Source organism: Camelina sativa, chromosome 19 (genome assembly GCF_000633955.1).
Source record: "Camelina sativa cultivar DH55 chromosome 19, Cs, whole genome shotgun sequence".
Lineage (NCBI taxonomy): Eukaryota > Viridiplantae > Streptophyta > Magnoliopsida > Brassicales > Brassicaceae > Camelina > Camelina sativa.
In genome coordinates, this window is record NC_025703.1 from 21,378,151 (window position 1) to 21,395,633 (window position 17,483).

Below are 17,483 nucleotides of genomic sequence, written 5' to 3' on the forward strand. Positions count from 1 at the left end.
TTTTTGGCAGATCTATTTACTAACCTTGAGAGTCAAAGAGGGACATCATTTGGAAAAAAACACTGAGCAAATAAAAATGTTCAATAAATGCAAAGAAAAAGTTGTAGAGGCAGAGCTGTTTAGTATTGAGAAATGTGAAGAGAAAGAAAATGTTGATACTGATTAATGAGTCTGATTGTCTGAATGCAGCAAGGGATGAAAAGATTGATGAAATAACAAATGCTGCATTGATAAGTGTTGCACGGTCAATAAAATTTAATGGATGAAATTACACTAGTTAAAACACCAGAGACTTGAATGCTCACTTATTGGCAGCAAAAGTCTTTATTTTGGCAGGACACAATAGTGGCGGAGTCAACATATGTCATATGTGGTCCGAGTTAATAAAATAATTGCAACGGTGGAGCCAAGACATGTGGTCTCAATCTCAGTAGGGTAAACCATTTCGAAAAGTACTGAAAGAACCAAAAAAAAAAGAAGAGAAAAACAAGTCTCGAACTAGAGCAGAAGAGCAGAGCTTTTGGGTTTTGGTGGAAGTAAAAAACATCACCATGGAAAATTTTCTAGCTTTGTTTAACAAAGGCATGGAAGAAGAAATGTCCCGCCTTGAAAAATTGTTACCATTTCACGAGCATCCTTTGATACCATTTACACGCTTTGATCTCACCAAGTGTATAGTGTGCTACTCATCTGATGAAGATAATACAATCTTCATTTCCCAACAGCCCGGTTGCAGTTACATATACGGTGGCCACCGTTGCAATGAGCCTGGTTGTGATGTCGTGTTCCATGAAGAGTGTGCCAAGCCCTCACCAGAAATCAATCACCCTTACCATCCGGACCATCCTCTCGAGCTGATCCTCCTAGATACCAGAGTTTCTAATTGTAGTTTCTGTGGTGAATATTTCAGTGTTGGTTATCGCTGTTCAATATGTGACTTCGAGTTGGATTTGATCTGTGCAAGGAGACCATCCCCACTTGTTCTTGCTGAAAATTCCTACCTACAACACGAGGATCCACTCCAACTCTCCCATGAAGAGCATGAAACAGTCAGAGATTGCAAAGGGTGTGGCCATCAACATAAAAGCTGGAAACATTTTTACAAATGTCATCAGTGCGAGTTTTTCATCAGTCTTGGTTGTGTCGATCAGAGTAGTCCAGAAGCATACCACACTTCTCACCCCCAACACCCACTCAAGTCACTTAGATATGAAGTCCCTGGTTACGCTGACAAGAAATGCCTTCTTTGCGGTGTGGAGTTCGATGGATTCCATCGCCAGCTCCACCACTGTGGTGTTTGTAATGTCAGCATATGCAGAGCATGTATGAAAAACCCACCACCACTTGGTGTTTTGAGCCCAAGGACCCATGAACATCAACTTCATCTTGTTCCAAGATGCATAGACTTCACTTGCAATGCTTGTGGGACGCTAGGTGACCGTAGTCCTTATTTCTGTCTTCAGTGCAATTTCATGGTCCATCGGGAATGTATCGATCTACCACGCGTCATAAACATCAACCGCCACGACCACCGCATCTCTTACACTCCTCGGCTCGGACATGGAAGGAGGAAATGCAAAGTTTGTCGTAAGAAAGTGGATGAGTTCTACGGGGCTTATTCTTGCTCCAAATGTTCTGGTTACTCTGTTCATTCAAGATGCGCAACCAGAAGAGATGTATGGGACATGATCGAACTGGAAGGGACACCCGAAGAAGAGGAAACTACGCCGTTCGAGGTGATTGATGATAACACTATAAGACATTACAGCCATGATCATAACTTACGAATCAACCATGGCTGGACTCTACCTGAAAACATTGTTTGTCGCGCATGTATCTTCCAAATTTGTTCAGAACCGTTCTACAGTTGCAGGAGATGCAATTACATTCTCCATGAAAAATGTGCCAACCTTCCTCTAAAGAAACGTCATGTGTGCCACAACCAGCCACTCCGGCTTGTCCCAAGTTTTCGCTTCTACTTTTTACATTGGTGTAGTATTTGTGGTCAAGAGTTCACCGGTTTCTACTATGAGTCTGATGGATTGACTCTAGATGTACGGTGCAGTTTAATTTCAGAACCATTTGAGCATCAAAGCCATGAACATCCTTATACTTATCTACAGATCAATCTAAGCGTTGTAGCGAGTGTGAGGCAGGTGGGGAATTGAGTTGTGATGAGTGTGAGTTTAGTTTGTGCTTCAAGTGTGCTGTTCTACCGCAAAAGGTAACGAGCCATAGGTATGACGATCACCCTCTCATCTTATCTTATGGTGAAAGGAGTGTGGACGACGAGTATTGGTGTGAAGCATGTGAAACAAAAGTGAATCCAGGGAAGTGGTTCTATACATGCGATGAATGTGGGATCACATTGCATATTTCCTGCGTTATAGGTTCTTACTCATATACAATTCCAGGTACGTTAAGATTTTGTAAAGGAGAAATTGTATCCAACCGATCTATTTGTAGACCACTTTGCAGCGTGTGTAATTCTCGATGCAAGCTACCTTTCATTCTTAAGCTTCCCAAGGCCGAAGATGGAGTTGATCTATACTTTTGTTCTTTAGAGTGTGAGAATAAGATTGATGAGGCATGTTTCAGTTTTTAAAAACTTTGTACGTACCATTCGTTGTAATGAATGTTATAAATATGTTTTAATCAATACATATATATAAGGGAGAACAGAGCAGAGCAAAACAGAACATAGCAGAGTAAATCAAAGCAGAATATATTTAAGAGAAATGTTATCACTACGGATCTCCTTGACAGTTCTTTTTCCACTACGTACTTAAGCACTTAGCCTTAACATTTGATGTGTCTTTTGAGCCTAAAAATTTGAGTTTAAGACCGATGGACTAGAGTCGTGTACTTGTCTTACGGGTAGCAAACCATAACATTAACATGAGACCATCATGCATCATACGTGTGATCACCTTGACCATCATCATATGTTGTGTGTGTGCGTGTTTTTATTTTACTGCAAGTGAATCTGCTAGTTCCAAGCAAAAAATAAAATTGAACTTAAGAAGAACCAATATGGCTGTATCTGTATTTCTGAAAAAATGAATTTGCATGCCTAAGTCTGGTCAAATGGGTACAAAATATCATTTTGTATATATGGATACAGTATGTGGCTTCATAGACTTTTTAATGCTCACTTATTGGCAACCAACTACCTCCAATCTACTTGGCCGACACATGCATACATGTAAATCATTTTATGTGGTCCGAGTTAATTTACTATATGCAAGTGTCAGAGCAAAAATCCTAATTAAAAGAGAATTACTACTTTGAAAAGTCTTGAAAGAAAAAAAAAACAAAACAATTTCAAACTTGCGTAGAAGAAAAGAGCTTTGGAATGTGCTTGTCGCTAGTGGCTCGTTGGTAGCATTCAAGCATGGGTCAGTGCTTGTGACTACTAGCTCGCGTGATCGAGCACACTTACCAAACCAAAACAAAAAGAAAGACAAAAAAAGAGCTTTGGAATTTTGGAAGTAAGAGATAACCATGGAAGAAGTAGAGGTACCACCAATTCACAAGCATCCTCTAATACCTTTTACTCGCTTTGCTTTTGGAAAGTGTAAAGGGTGTCGCCCGCCCGTTGATGGTTACATCTACGGAGGGTACCGTTGCAATGAGTTGGGGTGTGATGCTGTTGTGTTCCATAAAGAGTGTGCCAAGCCCTCACCAGTAATCAACCACTCTTCCCATCCGGACCATTTCCTCATATTTACCAACCTTAATCTAAAACCGACCAACGTCGATTCAGAACCATATACTTGCACTCTATGTGAAAACTGGTTTGGTGTTGGTTATTATTGGGCTGCGTATGTATATTGGGCCTCGATGTATCGTTTAGCCGACTTGTGTATATTTGCTTGGTCAGCTCTCTTTGTTTAGGGTTTGTCGAGTTGATCGAGTCTGTATATATATAAGCCGTGAGGCAGCCGTAAATGACACACACAGAATTCATTCAATCTTTACATGGTATCAGAGCATAGATCTTTCTAATTGATCTAAGCTTCTGAATTTCTTTTATCTCTCTTGCTAGGTCTTTTCTTTTGTTAGTATCGAAACTCTCTTGTTCGTGAGATGGGGGTGGATGATAAGAAGATTGTTGAAGCCGGCGTGACCGGTGATAAAAGTGTTGTTGCATCTCCTTATGCGGTGTTTTCGTCTGACAATCCAGGGGCGTTGATCACGTCGGTGCAACTAAAAGGTGATAATTACAACGAGTGGGCTACGGAGATGTTGAATGCTCTGCAAGCAAAAAGAAAGACGGGATTCATTGACGGGTCTCTAAAGAAGCCGTGTGAGGGACATGCGGATCTGGAGTCGTGGCTGAGTGTGAACTGAATGATCGTAGGTTGGTTGAGGACGTCAATTGAACCTCGTGTAAGATCGACGGTGATGTTCATCAATGATGCTCACAAGTTGTGGGAAAATTTGAAGGAACGGTTCTCAGTTGGGAACAAAGTTTGGGTGCATCAACTGATGGGTAAGCTGGCGTCGTGTAAACAAAATGGACAAGCAGTCATTGACTACTATGGACGTCTTGCTAAGATGTGGGAAGAACTCCAAACATATAGACCCCTACCGGCGTGTACGTGTGCAGCAGCGGCGTCATATGAAAAAGAGAGAGAAGAAGAAAGAGTTCATCAGTTTGTGATGGGACTGGATAAGTCGAGGTTTGGGCATGTCGTGACTGCCATCATTGAAGCGGACGTGTTGCCGGATCTCGGAAAATCTTATAGCAAAGTTATCCGAGAAGAAGATAAACTCAATTCAGCTAAAGCACGTGAACAACAACAAGAAGTTGTTGGATTTGTGACTCGACTAGAGCAAGGAAGTGGTGAAACTAGTGGAGGACGTCGTGAATCTCGTAACGTAGATACCTTTGGAGTACATGCCTGTGGTGGAAACAGAGGACGCGATCGACTCTGTTCTAACTGTGGTAGAGCTGGGCATGAAAAGAGTTCTTATTGGCAGATTGTGGGGTATCCCAAATTGGTTTCAGAGAGAGGAGGTCGAGGAGGACGTGGTCCATCACGAGGTGGTGGTCGCGGTGGTTATTCCGGTGGACGAGGACGAGGACAAGTGAATGTTGCGTACGTAACAAGTCCCAATCCTACCGGAAATTCAACGAATCTTACTCCGGAGCAGATGTTACAAGCACTCTCCTAGCTGCATAAAGACAAATCAAGTGGTGGAAGTGACAAGCTAATGGGTAAGATATGTGGAGATATGATCCTTGATACAAGAGCTTCACACCATAATGACTGGAGACTTGTCAGTTCTTATGAATCTTAAAATTATTTCTCCATACACAATTGGTTTTGCAGATGAAAGTACGACATTGTCGACACAAACGGGCGTGTTCCGTTTATCAGATTCTATAAGCTTATACGATATTTTATATGTCCCAGACTTGACTTGTTCATTAGTCTCGGTTTCGAAGCTGTTGAAACATTCTAATTGTTTTGCCTTTTTGACCGATGCGATGTGTGTTTTGCAGGACTGGTTTTCGAGGACGCTGATTGGAGCCGGGAAAGAACGTGATGGAGTCTATTACTTTACGGATGTTCAGGCTGCTCGAGTAAAGAAGACGGTTAGGAAAATTTATGCGGTTTTGTGGCATCAGCGGTTAGGACATCCATCGTTTTCAGTACTATCTACTATGCCTTTGTTTTCTGGAATTTCTGTTAGTTCAAGTTCGTGTGAGACCTGTTTTCAGGCTAAGCAAACTAGAGAGATGTTTTCTGATAGTATTAATAAAACAAGTGAATGCTTTTCTTTAATTCATGTTGATGTTTGGGGTCCGTACCGTATCAAAGCTTCAAATGGTGCAGCTTATTTTTTGACAATTTTGGATGATTTTTCACGCACAATATAGACGTTTTTGTTGTTAGAAAAATCAGAAGTTAAGAGTGTTCTACAAAAATTTTGTGCCTACTCCGAAAAACAGTTTGGAAAAGCAGTTAAAATTGTTAGGAGTGATAATGGAACAGAGTTTCTATGTTTGTCCTCTTTCTTTCGGGAAAAAGGAATTGTGCATCAAACGACTTGTGTGGGAACACCGCAAGAAAATGGTAGAGTGGAAAGAAAGCATCATCATCTCCTCAATGTCGCAAGATCTTTGTTGTTTGGGGCACACTTACCTACAAAATTTTGGGTAGAGGCGGTCTTAACTGCAGCACATGTTATTAACTTGACACCAACGAAGCTGCTTCACAATAAATGTCCTCATGAGGTGTTATTTGGACAACAACCGGTGTATGACGATTTGCGAGTGTTAGGTTCGTTGTGTTATGCACACAAGCAGATACGAGACAAAGACAAGTTTGTTCCTCGTAGTAAAAATTGTGTGTTTGTGGGTTACCCCTATGGAAAGAAAGGTTGGAAGTTGTACGACTTGGACACAAATGAATTCTTTGTGACGTTCAAGGAAGGTGAATTTCGTTTCTCTACTCAGACAGAAGTAGAGGCATCTCGTGACGTTCTCGTTGGCACAAGTGATGCTGATTGGCTTATTCATGAGTCAAAACTCATTGGAAACAAGGGGAGTGTTAGTGACTCTGACGACATGGGGAGTACTGAGATTGGTGGTTTAGCTGGAGATGTCGAACCAGCAGTACCTGAAGTTGATCCGGCTGCACTTGATGGTGCAATTCTCGAAGTCGAACCCATTGTACCGACTAGTCCGTCGCCGGTTGTTGACGGGTCTAGTTCTAGTAACCAGAATATTGTCGTACCTCAGCCCGAACCTGAAATGGGACAGGGCAAGCGTCTCAAGATACCGTCTGTTCGTTTGAACGATTATGTGTTGTACAATGCAGTGGCAAGTGACTCCTCTCATCACGTTCTTCCCGGTCTCTCCACCAGCTCGCCTCAAGACACGGTCCAAGGTACTTCACTCTATCATCTAACTGATTTTATCACTGATGCACGGTTTTCTCCTCGACATCAAGCGTTTCTTGCAGCTGTAAGCGCAACAGTGGAGCTGATAACTCTCTACTTTATATGTTTTTAGCATCCTTTTTTGTCCATATTTTGCATTGTTCATACCTCTAACTTAGCATTTTTAGGTCATTAATTGTAGGAATTCACTTTTAGACCATTTAGGGTGTTCCATTTCTGCATTTGCATATTTTGGATGAAAACAGGTGCTAAAGAGCCATAAATGGGAAAAAACAAGGACAATCCGAGCATGTACCCGAAGGAGCCATCGAGCTGCAAGAACAAGTCCGAACCCCAACACGATGGAGGAGGATCCAAGAGCATGAAGAACAACCCGAAGATCCACCCAAGGAGTAACCCGACTTCACCCTCGTGTACCCCATCGAGTAGACCATCGGGCAAGTTTGGGAAGCTAGGTCAAAGGAGTTTCCATATATAAACCCCTCCTCTCCTAGCTCGCAAACGAGCATGCCGCAGACCCTCAAATAAGAGAGCGAGAGCTTTTGTGAGAGAACTGAGCGACTCAAACATTTTCCTTTTCGTTTTTGCATTTTTATTTCATAGTTTTTATAGTTTTCTTAGATTTCTATCTTGTACTCTTTCTACTCTACCCTATCTTTTAATACAGTGCAATTTTCATTCATTTTCGTTATTATGTTCCTTGTTGTCATGTCCGAGTAGTGTAGCAAAGTTTCTAGGGATGAGATAGATGATTTTGTGTTCTTGATCGGTTAGGATGCTTTAGTTTGATTGTAAATGATTGATAGATTTCCTTCTAGGTTGGTGTTCTTAATGCTGTCAACAGACCGAGAGGTTGAGATTAGATCTAGGGCGTTTCAGTGACCGAGAGGTGTAGATGAGATGCGTGAATTAGCCAATGCTAGAGGTTTACTTGACTTTGAGTAAGAAATTAGATGAGTTTGAGTTTACTGACAATAATGAATCGTTCTTAATGCCTGCTTGTTCATATTGCTAGTGCGAGAGTGTGGTAAGTGATCAAGGTTGATTGTTGCTAGTGCGAGAGTGTGGTGACAAGGTTTTAGAGATTCATTGTCTAGGAAATAATTGCTTGAGGCATGTAAGGCATCCGTACTGGTCTAGAATACTTAGGATTCGATTACCCCATCCTTAGGAGCTTTCGTATTTTATTTGTTTACATTTTCTTTACTTACTCGACAACTTACCCAATCAGGTACACGATAACCTGCATCGAGTATTACCTCGAGTTGTTCATATCTCATTTGCTTACTCGATCACCCCACTCGATCCTGTACTCGATTGCTTGCTTCGAGTGCTTAGGTTATGTGGTTTGTTTGTTTACATTCTTTTCTTTTATTTATTTCAGGACTGTTAGAATAAAAACCCTATCTGCTTGGCTTGACTTGTATTGTTCTGATCATATCCTTCCTGCTAGCAATAGACAACCATTTGGATTGATAACCCTTTGTACTACAACTGCATAGGGAATTGATACCCTGGGTGAAAACTTGCTTATCAGGAGCCCCGAAGTTATAAAGAGGCTATAAAAGATAAGCGTTGGACCAATGCTATGGGTCAAGAGGTAGGAGCTCTTGAAGAAACAAACACATTTAGTGCGGCATATTTGCCTCCTAGAAAGGTTGCCCTTGATACAATGTGGGTTTATAAAATCAAGTATCACTCTAACGGGAGCATTGAGCGGTATAAGGCAAAACTTGTGGTGTTGGGAAATCGACAAGTTGCTGGTCGGGATTTTACTGAAACTTTTGCACCGGTGGTAAAAATGACTACGGTGCGAGCTTTGTTACGTATTGTAGCTGCAAATAATTGGGAAGTTCATCAAATGGACGTGCACAATGCGTTTCTTCATGGTGATCTCCGTGAAAAGGTGTATATCAAGCTTCCGCAAGGTTTTACACATTCAGCTCCGAATAAAGTTCTTCGATTACACAAAGCTCTTTATGGCTTATGACAAGCACCCCGATGTTGGTATGAAAAGCTCTCTACGGCTCTCGCCAATGCTGGTTTTGTTCAATCTTATTCGGACTACTCTTTGTTTACTTACACATGTGGATGTGTCAAGATTCGAGTCTTAGTTTATGTTGATGATCTTGTTGTTTGTGGCAATGATGGGGACGCCATTCGTAAATTTAAAACATATCTCGGAGAGTGTTTTCGTATGAAGGATTTGGGGAGAGCCCGTAATGAAGAAGTTTTTATGTTGACACAACGTAAATATGCTTTGGATATTATAAGTGAAACGAGGTTTCTTGGTTCTCGGCCCGCAGTTACACCAATGGAACAAAATCATCACTTAGCTTCTGATACGAGTCCTTACCTCCAGGAGCCCGCATCGTATCGACGACTAGTGGGTCGTCTTATCTATCTCGCTAATACTCGACCTGATCTTTCATACTCTGTTCACATTTTGTCCCAATTTATGCAAAAGCCGCGAGAGAGGCACTTGGAGGCTGCATTACGAGTAGTCAAGTATCTTAAAGGAACAGCGGGGCAAGGTATTTTACTTAGTTCCCGTACGGATCTGGAACTCTCGGTTTATTGTGATGCTGACTGGGGTACATGTTCGTTATCTCGTCGTTCTTTAACTGCCTATGTCGCTTTGTTTGGTGGCTCTCCAATCTCTTGGAAGACTAAGAAGCAAAAGGGGTGTCACAATCATCTTGTGAGGCTGAGTATCGTGCCATGTCTATTGCTACGCGCAAGATAATGTGGTTGCGACAACTGTTTAATGATTTGGGTTTCCCATCAACTGCTCCTTCTCGTCTCTTTTGTGACAGTAAGTCTGCTCTTTGTATTGCTGTTAATCCTGTTTTTCATGAAAGAACAAAGCACATAGAGATCGATTGTCATCGGGTACGTGATGCTATTAAAAGTGGACTTCTTACCACTGCGCACATCGGTACTAAGGAGCAATTGGCGGATCTTTTAACAAAAGCTTTAGGCAAAGTTCAGTTTAGTACTTTAATGTCCAAGTTGGGCGTTTGTAATCTTCACGGTCCATCTTGAGGGGGAGTATTGGGCTGTGTATGTATATTGGGCCTCGATGTATCGTTTAGCCGACTTGTGCATAGTTGATTGCTCAGCACTCTTTGTTTAGGGTTTGTCGAGTTGATCGAGTCTGTATATATATAAGCCGTGAGGCAGCCGTAAATGACACACACAAAATTCATTCAATCTTTACAGTTATCGTTGTTCAACATGTGAATTTCGAGTTGGATTTGGCGTGTGCGAGGAGTCCAGCCCCATTTGCTCTTCCTGAAAATTCCTACGGGCACGAGCATCAACTTAAATTCTCACATGGAGGAGAGCGGTCTAGCAGTCTCACACAAATGTTAATCTGCAAAGCATGTCTCTGTTCATTTTCTGGGTGGGGTTACATAAGTCATCCATGCGAATTTGCCATCCATGTGGATTGTGTAGAGTCATTTCCAGAAGCATACCACACTTCCCACCCCCAACACCCACTCAAGTCATATACAGATAAAATCCTCCCTTATTACGCCGACAAGTATTGTCTTCTTTGCGGGCAGTGGTTTGATCATCTCTATCACCACAAACCTCACTATTGTGATGTTTGTAACTTTAGCATATGCAGAGGATGTATGGGAAACCCAGCACCGCTTGGGGTTGTAAGTGCGACAACACATGAACATCAGATTCATCTTATTCCAAGGCGCATCGATTTCACTTGCAATGCTTGTGGGACGCAAGGTGACCGAAGTCCTTACTTCTGTCTTCAATGCAATTTCATGATTCATTGGGAATGTATAGATCTACCTCGTGTCATCAACATCAATCGCCACGATCATCGCATCTCTTACACCCGTCGCCTTGGATATGGGAAATGGAAATGTGGAGTTTGCCGTGATGAAGTAGATGGGTTCTATGGAGCTTATTCTTCCTCAAAATGTTCTAACTATGTTGTTCATTCACTATGTGCAACGAGCTGCAAGGTTTGGGACATGGTAGAACTAGAAGGGGTACCGGAAGAAGAGGAAATGGCGCCATTCGTGGTGATTGATGATAACAGGATAAAACATTTCGGCCATGATCATGACTTACACATCAACAACGATGGCCGGATCTTGCATGATAACATAGTTTGTGCAGCATGCGTCTTCCAGATTTGTTCAGAATCGTTGTACAGTTGCGAGCAATGCAATTTCATTCTCCACAAAAAATGTGCTAACCTTCCTCGGAAGAAGCGACATGTGTGCCATAACCTACCTTTCACGTTACGCACAGATTCTCACCTTGAAGCTTTTAGTTGTATGCTATGTAAGCAATTGTTCACCGGCTTCAGGTACGAAGTTGATAGTCATAACATCCTAGATGTGCGTTGCGGTTCAATTTCAGAGCCATTTGTGCACAAAAGCCATCCACATGCTCTATACTACTCAACAGATTACTACAGGTTTTGCAGTGCATGTGCATGTATGCCGCGGTCAACGATAAGCTGTGATGATTGTGACTTTCGTTTGTGCTTCAAGTACGCCTTTCTTCCGCAAAATTTAATGAGGCGTAGGTACGATGATCATCCTCTCTTCTTGTCTTTCGGTGACTTGGATGTGGATGGTGAATATTGGTGTGACGCATGCGAAACAAAAGTGAATCCAAAGGAATGGTTCTATACATGCAATGATTGTGGGACCACGTTACATATTTCATGCGTTGTGGGAGACTTCTCATATATCATGCCCGGGTCAGTGGGAGACTTCTCATATATGATGCCAAAAATAGTAACAAGCTCGAATCCTGAAATGATATCCAACACATCTATTTGTAGACCACTGTGCTTGTGTAACTCTCGATGCAAGCTCCCTACCATTCTTAAGTTTTCCAAGGCTGGAGTTGATTTATATATTTGTTCTTTCAAATGTCGTCACAACTTAGGTTTAATTTAATTAATAAAACATTTGGGTTTGATTGGTAGAGCTAGCATATTGATTTTCATGAGTCAGTCACATGGCTTCCAATTGTTGTTAGATAGTCCAATGCTTTTGTAATGCTTTTGTATTTTTGTTCTAATGAATGTTATAATTTATGTTTTAAACTTTCAAAGGTAATAAAACATCGAGAACACAAGAAGCTGGACTGTCATGCTCTTCAGATTTCAGCTCAAAATATTATAAAAGTTGTCTTTGTGAACAATGTGTGAAAATGTTGTGATTTTTCTTTCAATGAGGCAAAAGCTGCTGCTCCAAAATACACAACAAAACTGATGCTTCAATATAATTCCACAGACCATTACAACTCACTCAGAAGACTAGGACTAGGAGAAGAAAAAAACAAACTAAATTGGAATGTTTTATGCATGATTAGTCCGATTTCTGAAAGTAAGTAGAGGAACCCCAACATAAACAAACATTGGCTCGTGGCCAAGACAAATTTCTTGTTGTTTGGGTTTGTCTGCATCAACCACAGAACCAGCTTCATTCTCATTGACTTCCACCAACTTCATCCTCCTTAAGGCTTCCACAAACATTACATTCAAGAACCCTCGAAGCCTCATGAGTCTTCGGCGGAAACGGAGCCAGAGTACCAAAACAATTCTCCTTCTCACACATATACCTTACAAAAAAGTAAGCGTGAGGGAAACTGGATTCATCATCCCCACCATTTCCAAAAACATCTCCTTCATTCTCACATTCAGAATCCTCCATCTCTTCCTCTTCATTTTCATCATCCATCCCTTCCATAACCTCATTCTCATCTTCCTCACCTTCCGACCAACTAGATTCCACTTTGCACCGATCACAGTCACACTTAAAACCGTAATCCTCAAGCAATCTCTTTTGCCTGCTCGTGTAGTTCATGTTCACAGGGAAGCAGCTCAAACAGACTTCTCTACCTTCAGGAACATCATGAATCATCCTAATGATGATATCAGTATTACCATCAGAAGCAGAGTCAACATAATCGAATCTACAAGCATTAGGAAGACAATCATGATTGAAAAACGAAGTCTTTGGATAAATCCCATAAGCTCGAACCGATCTCTTCTCGTTCGAAACAGAGAACGGTTCCATCAAACCAAAGGCGTTAACTTTATCCTTTGACAGTAAAGCCGCCGTGAGCTCCGGAGAGACTGAGACAGGGAGAGGTGGACACACGGCGGATAAAAGAGAATGAAGAAACCCAGCAGCTGCAGAATCAGAACTAAGATCTCCATAGCTGCTGCCACTACCTTGGAGGGAGAGCAAAAGCTGGAAATCAGAAGGAGAAGCGGCGGCGAGATTGTAAGCAGAGAGGAGGAAACGAGCCTGGACTTGGCGATCAGAAGGTTGATCGGAGAATGCAGCGGAGGATGATTGGTGAAGCCGGCGAAGAGATTCGCAGAGCCAAGGAGTGTGAGAGGCGAAGCAACTAGGGCTACAAAAGGAGACGAGAGAGCAAGATTGACATTTCTGCTGCGCCGAAGAAGCTAGCAACCGGAAACAATGGTCGCAGTACGGAGAAACAGAGGAGGAGAGAAATGGGAAAGCAGAGTAGAGAAGGAGAGGAGACTCTCTGAGAATAACTTGTCCAGCACGAAGAGACTCTGCCGCCACCAAACTCCTTCCTCTTCCTCCGATCTCTGCAACCCTAAGCAGCGTCTCCGGTTTAGCTCCGCCGTCATTCATCTTACCAGCCGTCGTCGATTAGGGTTTTTTACAAAATTAAACGATTTATATGGAAGTAAAATGTAGAAATAAAAAACGGTACCGTTTCATCACGTTTGAATTTTAAATTCCTTTGGTTAAATGTTTGGGCCTTAGCCAAGCATGCAAAGTTTGGGCTATACGAGCTTTCACTCAGCCCATTAAAATTTTGTTTGGCTTTATTTGCCCTTTGTTTTGCCGCAGGGGTTTCTTCTTCTACAAGGAGTCTCTGTTACTCCTAAGGTTTTTTTTTTTCATTTCCGCCATGAAAACGTCTGTGACCTTAGAGGATGGAACAGAAAACTCCATGTCGATCCCAATTGATCTCATCATCGAGATACTCTTGAGGTTGCCGGTGAATTCTATAGCGACGTTGCGTATCGAAGCTCTGGGCCATCATACTTAGTCGTACAGATTTCACCTAGTTGTTCTTGACTAGATCTTTGGCTCGCACGAAGCTACTGTTCGCCTGCAGAAGAGCTTTCGAGACGTTATTTCTCTCGTCACCTCAGCGTCAAAATCCTGTTGATGATGAGAAGTCGCCTCCTGTAGTCGTCAGTTATCATATGAAGTTCTCTGTTAAGGAGGCTTTTATTGATAGTTCTTGTCCTGTCAACGGCTTGATCTGTCTAAGATACTGCCGGTGGTACTTAGATATAATGAAGGAAACGGTGCTGGTGATATGTAACCCTGGCACAGGACAATCCTTACCTTTACCCAAAGTGCAACATGGGGGACACAGCTTATTTGGGTATGATCCAGTTGACAAACAATTCAAGGTATTGACCTCGAGATATACCCGTTGGGGTGATAATGAGCATCTAGTTTTGACCTTATGAACTGGAAACATGTCATGGAGGATGATCCAATGTTGCAGACCACATGATCATTTATGGAGAGGGATATGCATCAATGGTGTTTTGTATTATGATGCTACGGTTAGTGATCATCATCTTAGGCAATCTATAATGATGATGATTTGCTTTGATGTTAGGTCTGAAGAATTCAGATTTATTAATAAACCTGCGTATGATGGAACTTTAATAAACTACAATGGGAAACTAGGTTTGTGTTCGCTTGGAAACGCCATTTCTTGTGACCGAATTAGAAATATGGAATTGTGGGTTCTAGAAGATGCCGGAAAGCAAGAATGGTCGAAGCACACATATCTATTACCTGCGATGTGGCAGAATATAGTGGGAAACACCAATCTACGCTTTGTTGGAATGACGCTGACAAACGAATTTGTGTTCCAGTCGATGATGGGTTGTATGCCTTTCTACCTTGTCTACTACAATATCGAGAGAAACACAGTCAAAAAGGTTAAATTGCAAGGAATGGAAATGAGTAAAAACATTCACACCTTTGTAGACCATGTAGAGGATGTGACGCTTATGCAAATCATTTAACTAGGACTTTTTTTTAAGTTTGAGACCTTGTAATAGAGCTAGTTGGATCTAAGTTCTCATCTATTCGTATGTAATGTAATAATAATAACAGTCATTGCTTTTTGGTTTCTCCAATGATTTAAAAACCGGACAGGCCCTACAAGAAAACAGGGTATTTATGATTACGATTGGCTGACTAAACGCGTAGTCGCTTAATTTCCCGACTATTTGCCAACTATGTTACGACCAAGTTATAATTTCGTAACATTAGTCGTAACTCAGTCGTTATTTGCCGACCAAATACAATAGTCGGTATTATAGTTGTTGATTCACGACCATTATACGACTAAATGGAAAGAACTTAAATTTGTTGCATCAAAGTAGCTAATTTGGCGATTACGTAGCGACTCTGTCTATTAGTTGGTAATTGAGCGACTAAATAGCGACTAATGTATTGGCATTCTTCACATATAAACTATAAATACAAGCATCATGTTGTGGCATTCTCATATTATTCTCATTTACAAAGGTTCAAACAAAATATATATAAGTAATATCAATTTTTTTTATGCTTGCTTTACCATATCTATACTTATTGTTATATAATTTTAGGTGCACCATGTCTTAATTAATTAATTATTAAAAATAGAAAATGTAATTTTTATTATAGTAAGTATATATGTAAGTAATGTTTTGTAAATTTAAAGTGATCAATATATTATGTAGTGTATATATAAGTAGTATGCTTTAAATAATATGTAAACTAAATTAAATTATATGTTTTTTATAAAATTAATTTTGGCTACTGATTGGCGACAAACAAGTGACTAAATTCAAAATATTGGGTTTAAATTACGTGTTGGACCAGATTTTGGACTCCAAAACAAGCCCAATTTTTTAAAACATTTTGCACCAACTGATCCGCGACTAATAAACGACTAAGTTTAAAACATTTTGGGTTAATTAAACCCGGGAATCCATTTACGCGGTCCAGCCCATAACCCTAACAAACGAGATAACCCTAATTTTTCAACCCTAATCTCTCATTTCTCACCTTCATCTTCCTTCTGCCGATTCTCTCAATCTCCATATCTCTGAATCTCCATTCGCCGATTCTCTCAATCTCATTTCTCACCATCCTTCATCTTCTGCCGATTCTCACGATGCCTCCTCTTAAGAAGCCTCGACGAAAGAGGAATGTTGTCCCCAACGCTCCTCTCAGACCCGGTGGCTCTAACTAGAGCTATCAAACAGGCTTAGAGCCCGCGGGCATGGCCCGATTAGTACTGTTACGGGGCGGGCTTGGACCAGATAATTTTTTTCCACAAAACAGCGGGCGTAGCGGGCATGGTTTGTCCGTTGCGGGTAAGCGGGTTTAGGGAAAGGTTCTGTCTCTAAGAGAGGTTTTATAATTCATCAAAGTATCAAACTATAATAACGAAAACTTAACAAGTCTAAAACCCTACCTACAGGCTACATCGTTGAATTAGGTAGCGTTTACAAAGTCTCGACTTCACCGAGACAAAGACTCAGCGTATTCCTAGTTTCACAACTCAAATTCTCATATCATCCATCAACTATCACAACTTCAGGTCTTGAGATCCAGAAATCTGCAATGGTAAGCTACTAGCCTACTACTTAGTACTTACTAATATAGTGTCTAGATCGTTAGATGTGATAGTAGCCTTGTTGAAACTTGAAAGTAATAGTTTGTGTTTTGTTTTAGGAGTCACGTGATTCTTGCAATCTTAGATCGTTAGATGTGGAGTCACAGAGAATTGTTGATTCTGCAAATGCTGAAAACGAACGAGAAATTGAGATCAATGAGGATGATGATGTTAACAAAGAAAAGTCACCATTACAGAGGAAGAGAAAACAGTCTAATCGAGCTAAAACATCAAAGCCTAGTAAAAGGTCATCCAATGAAATTGAAATCGATGATGATGATGATGATGGTGACAAAGGAAAATCACCACAACAGAGGAAGAGAAGGCAGACTGATGGAGCTGAAACATCTAAGCCTAGTAAAAGGTCAACCATTGAGATCGACGATGATGATGATGATGGTGATGATGGTGACAAAGGAAATTCACTACCAAAGAAAAAAAGAAGATAATATTCAGATGTGTGGGATGACTTTACGGTGATTACTAAGAAGGATCGCAAGGGAAAAGCTGAAGAAAGAGCATTGTGCAAGCATTGTAAGTCAGATTTTGCTTATGATCCACACAAAAGTGGTACAAATTCATACAGACGTCATTTGAAAGGGTGTAAGCTTAAGCCTAGAAATGGTGATATTAGTCAAATGATGATTAATTCAGAAGCAAGGTTGCAAGCTAGGAAGATAGATCATATGGTTTTTCGGGAAATGATAGCAAAATGTATCATTCAGCATGATCTCCCATTTGCTTATGTTGAGTATGAGAGAGTAAGATCGATTTGGAAGTACTTGAATGAAGATGTGAAATTTATCAGCAGAAACACAGCGGCAGCCGATGTT

The 17,483-nt window shown here is 41.1% G+C and overlaps 2 protein-coding genes and 3 pseudogenes across 2 annotated transcripts; 4 read left to right on the plus strand and 1 right to left on the minus strand.

Annotated features, from left to right (window-relative positions):
* On the plus strand, positions 326–2,659 carry LOC104766872 (annotated as a pseudogene).
* Positions 2,756–11,858, plus strand: LOC104768065 (annotated as a pseudogene).
* LOC104766874 (histone-lysine N-methyltransferase ASHR2-like) lies at positions 12,108–13,613 on the minus strand. Its single transcript, XM_010490842.2, has one exon. It carries the CDS (start codon positions 13,575–13,577, stop codon positions 12,393–12,395), a length of 1,185 nt encoding a protein of 394 aa, XP_010489144.1. The 5' UTR covers positions 13,578–13,613; the 3' UTR covers positions 12,108–12,392.
* LOC104768066 lies at positions 13,861–15,004 on the plus strand (annotated as a pseudogene).
* On the plus strand, positions 16,255–17,099 carry LOC104768067 (RNA polymerase II subunit 5-mediating protein homolog). The gene is made up of 3 exons (XM_019240968.1): positions 16,255–16,348; positions 16,456–16,601; positions 16,710–17,099. The coding sequence occupies exons 1-3, from the start codon at positions 16,255–16,257 to the stop codon at positions 17,097–17,099; spliced, it is 630 nt and encodes a 209-aa protein (XP_019096513.1).

What these genes read in the sequence shown, in the direction of transcription:
- LOC104768067 (XM_019240968.1), top strand. Translation starts at nt 16,255, where the DNA reads ATGGCCCGATTAGTACTGTTACGGGGCGGGCTTGGACCAGATAATTTT. An exon ending in GCATGGTTTGTCCGTTGCGG is followed by an intron (nt 16,349 to 16,455) that starts GTAAGCGGGTTT and finishes CCCTACCTACAG; the next exon opens with GCTACATCGTTGAATTAGGT. An exon ending in AGATCCAGAAATCTGCAATG is followed by an intron (nt 16,602 to 16,709) that starts GTAAGCTACTAG and finishes GTTTTGTTTTAG; the next exon opens with GAGTCACGTGATTCTTGCAA.
- LOC104766874 (XM_010490842.2), bottom strand. Translation starts at nt 13,577, where the DNA reads ATGAATGACGGCGGAGCTAAACCGGAGACGCTGCTTAGGGTTGCAGAG.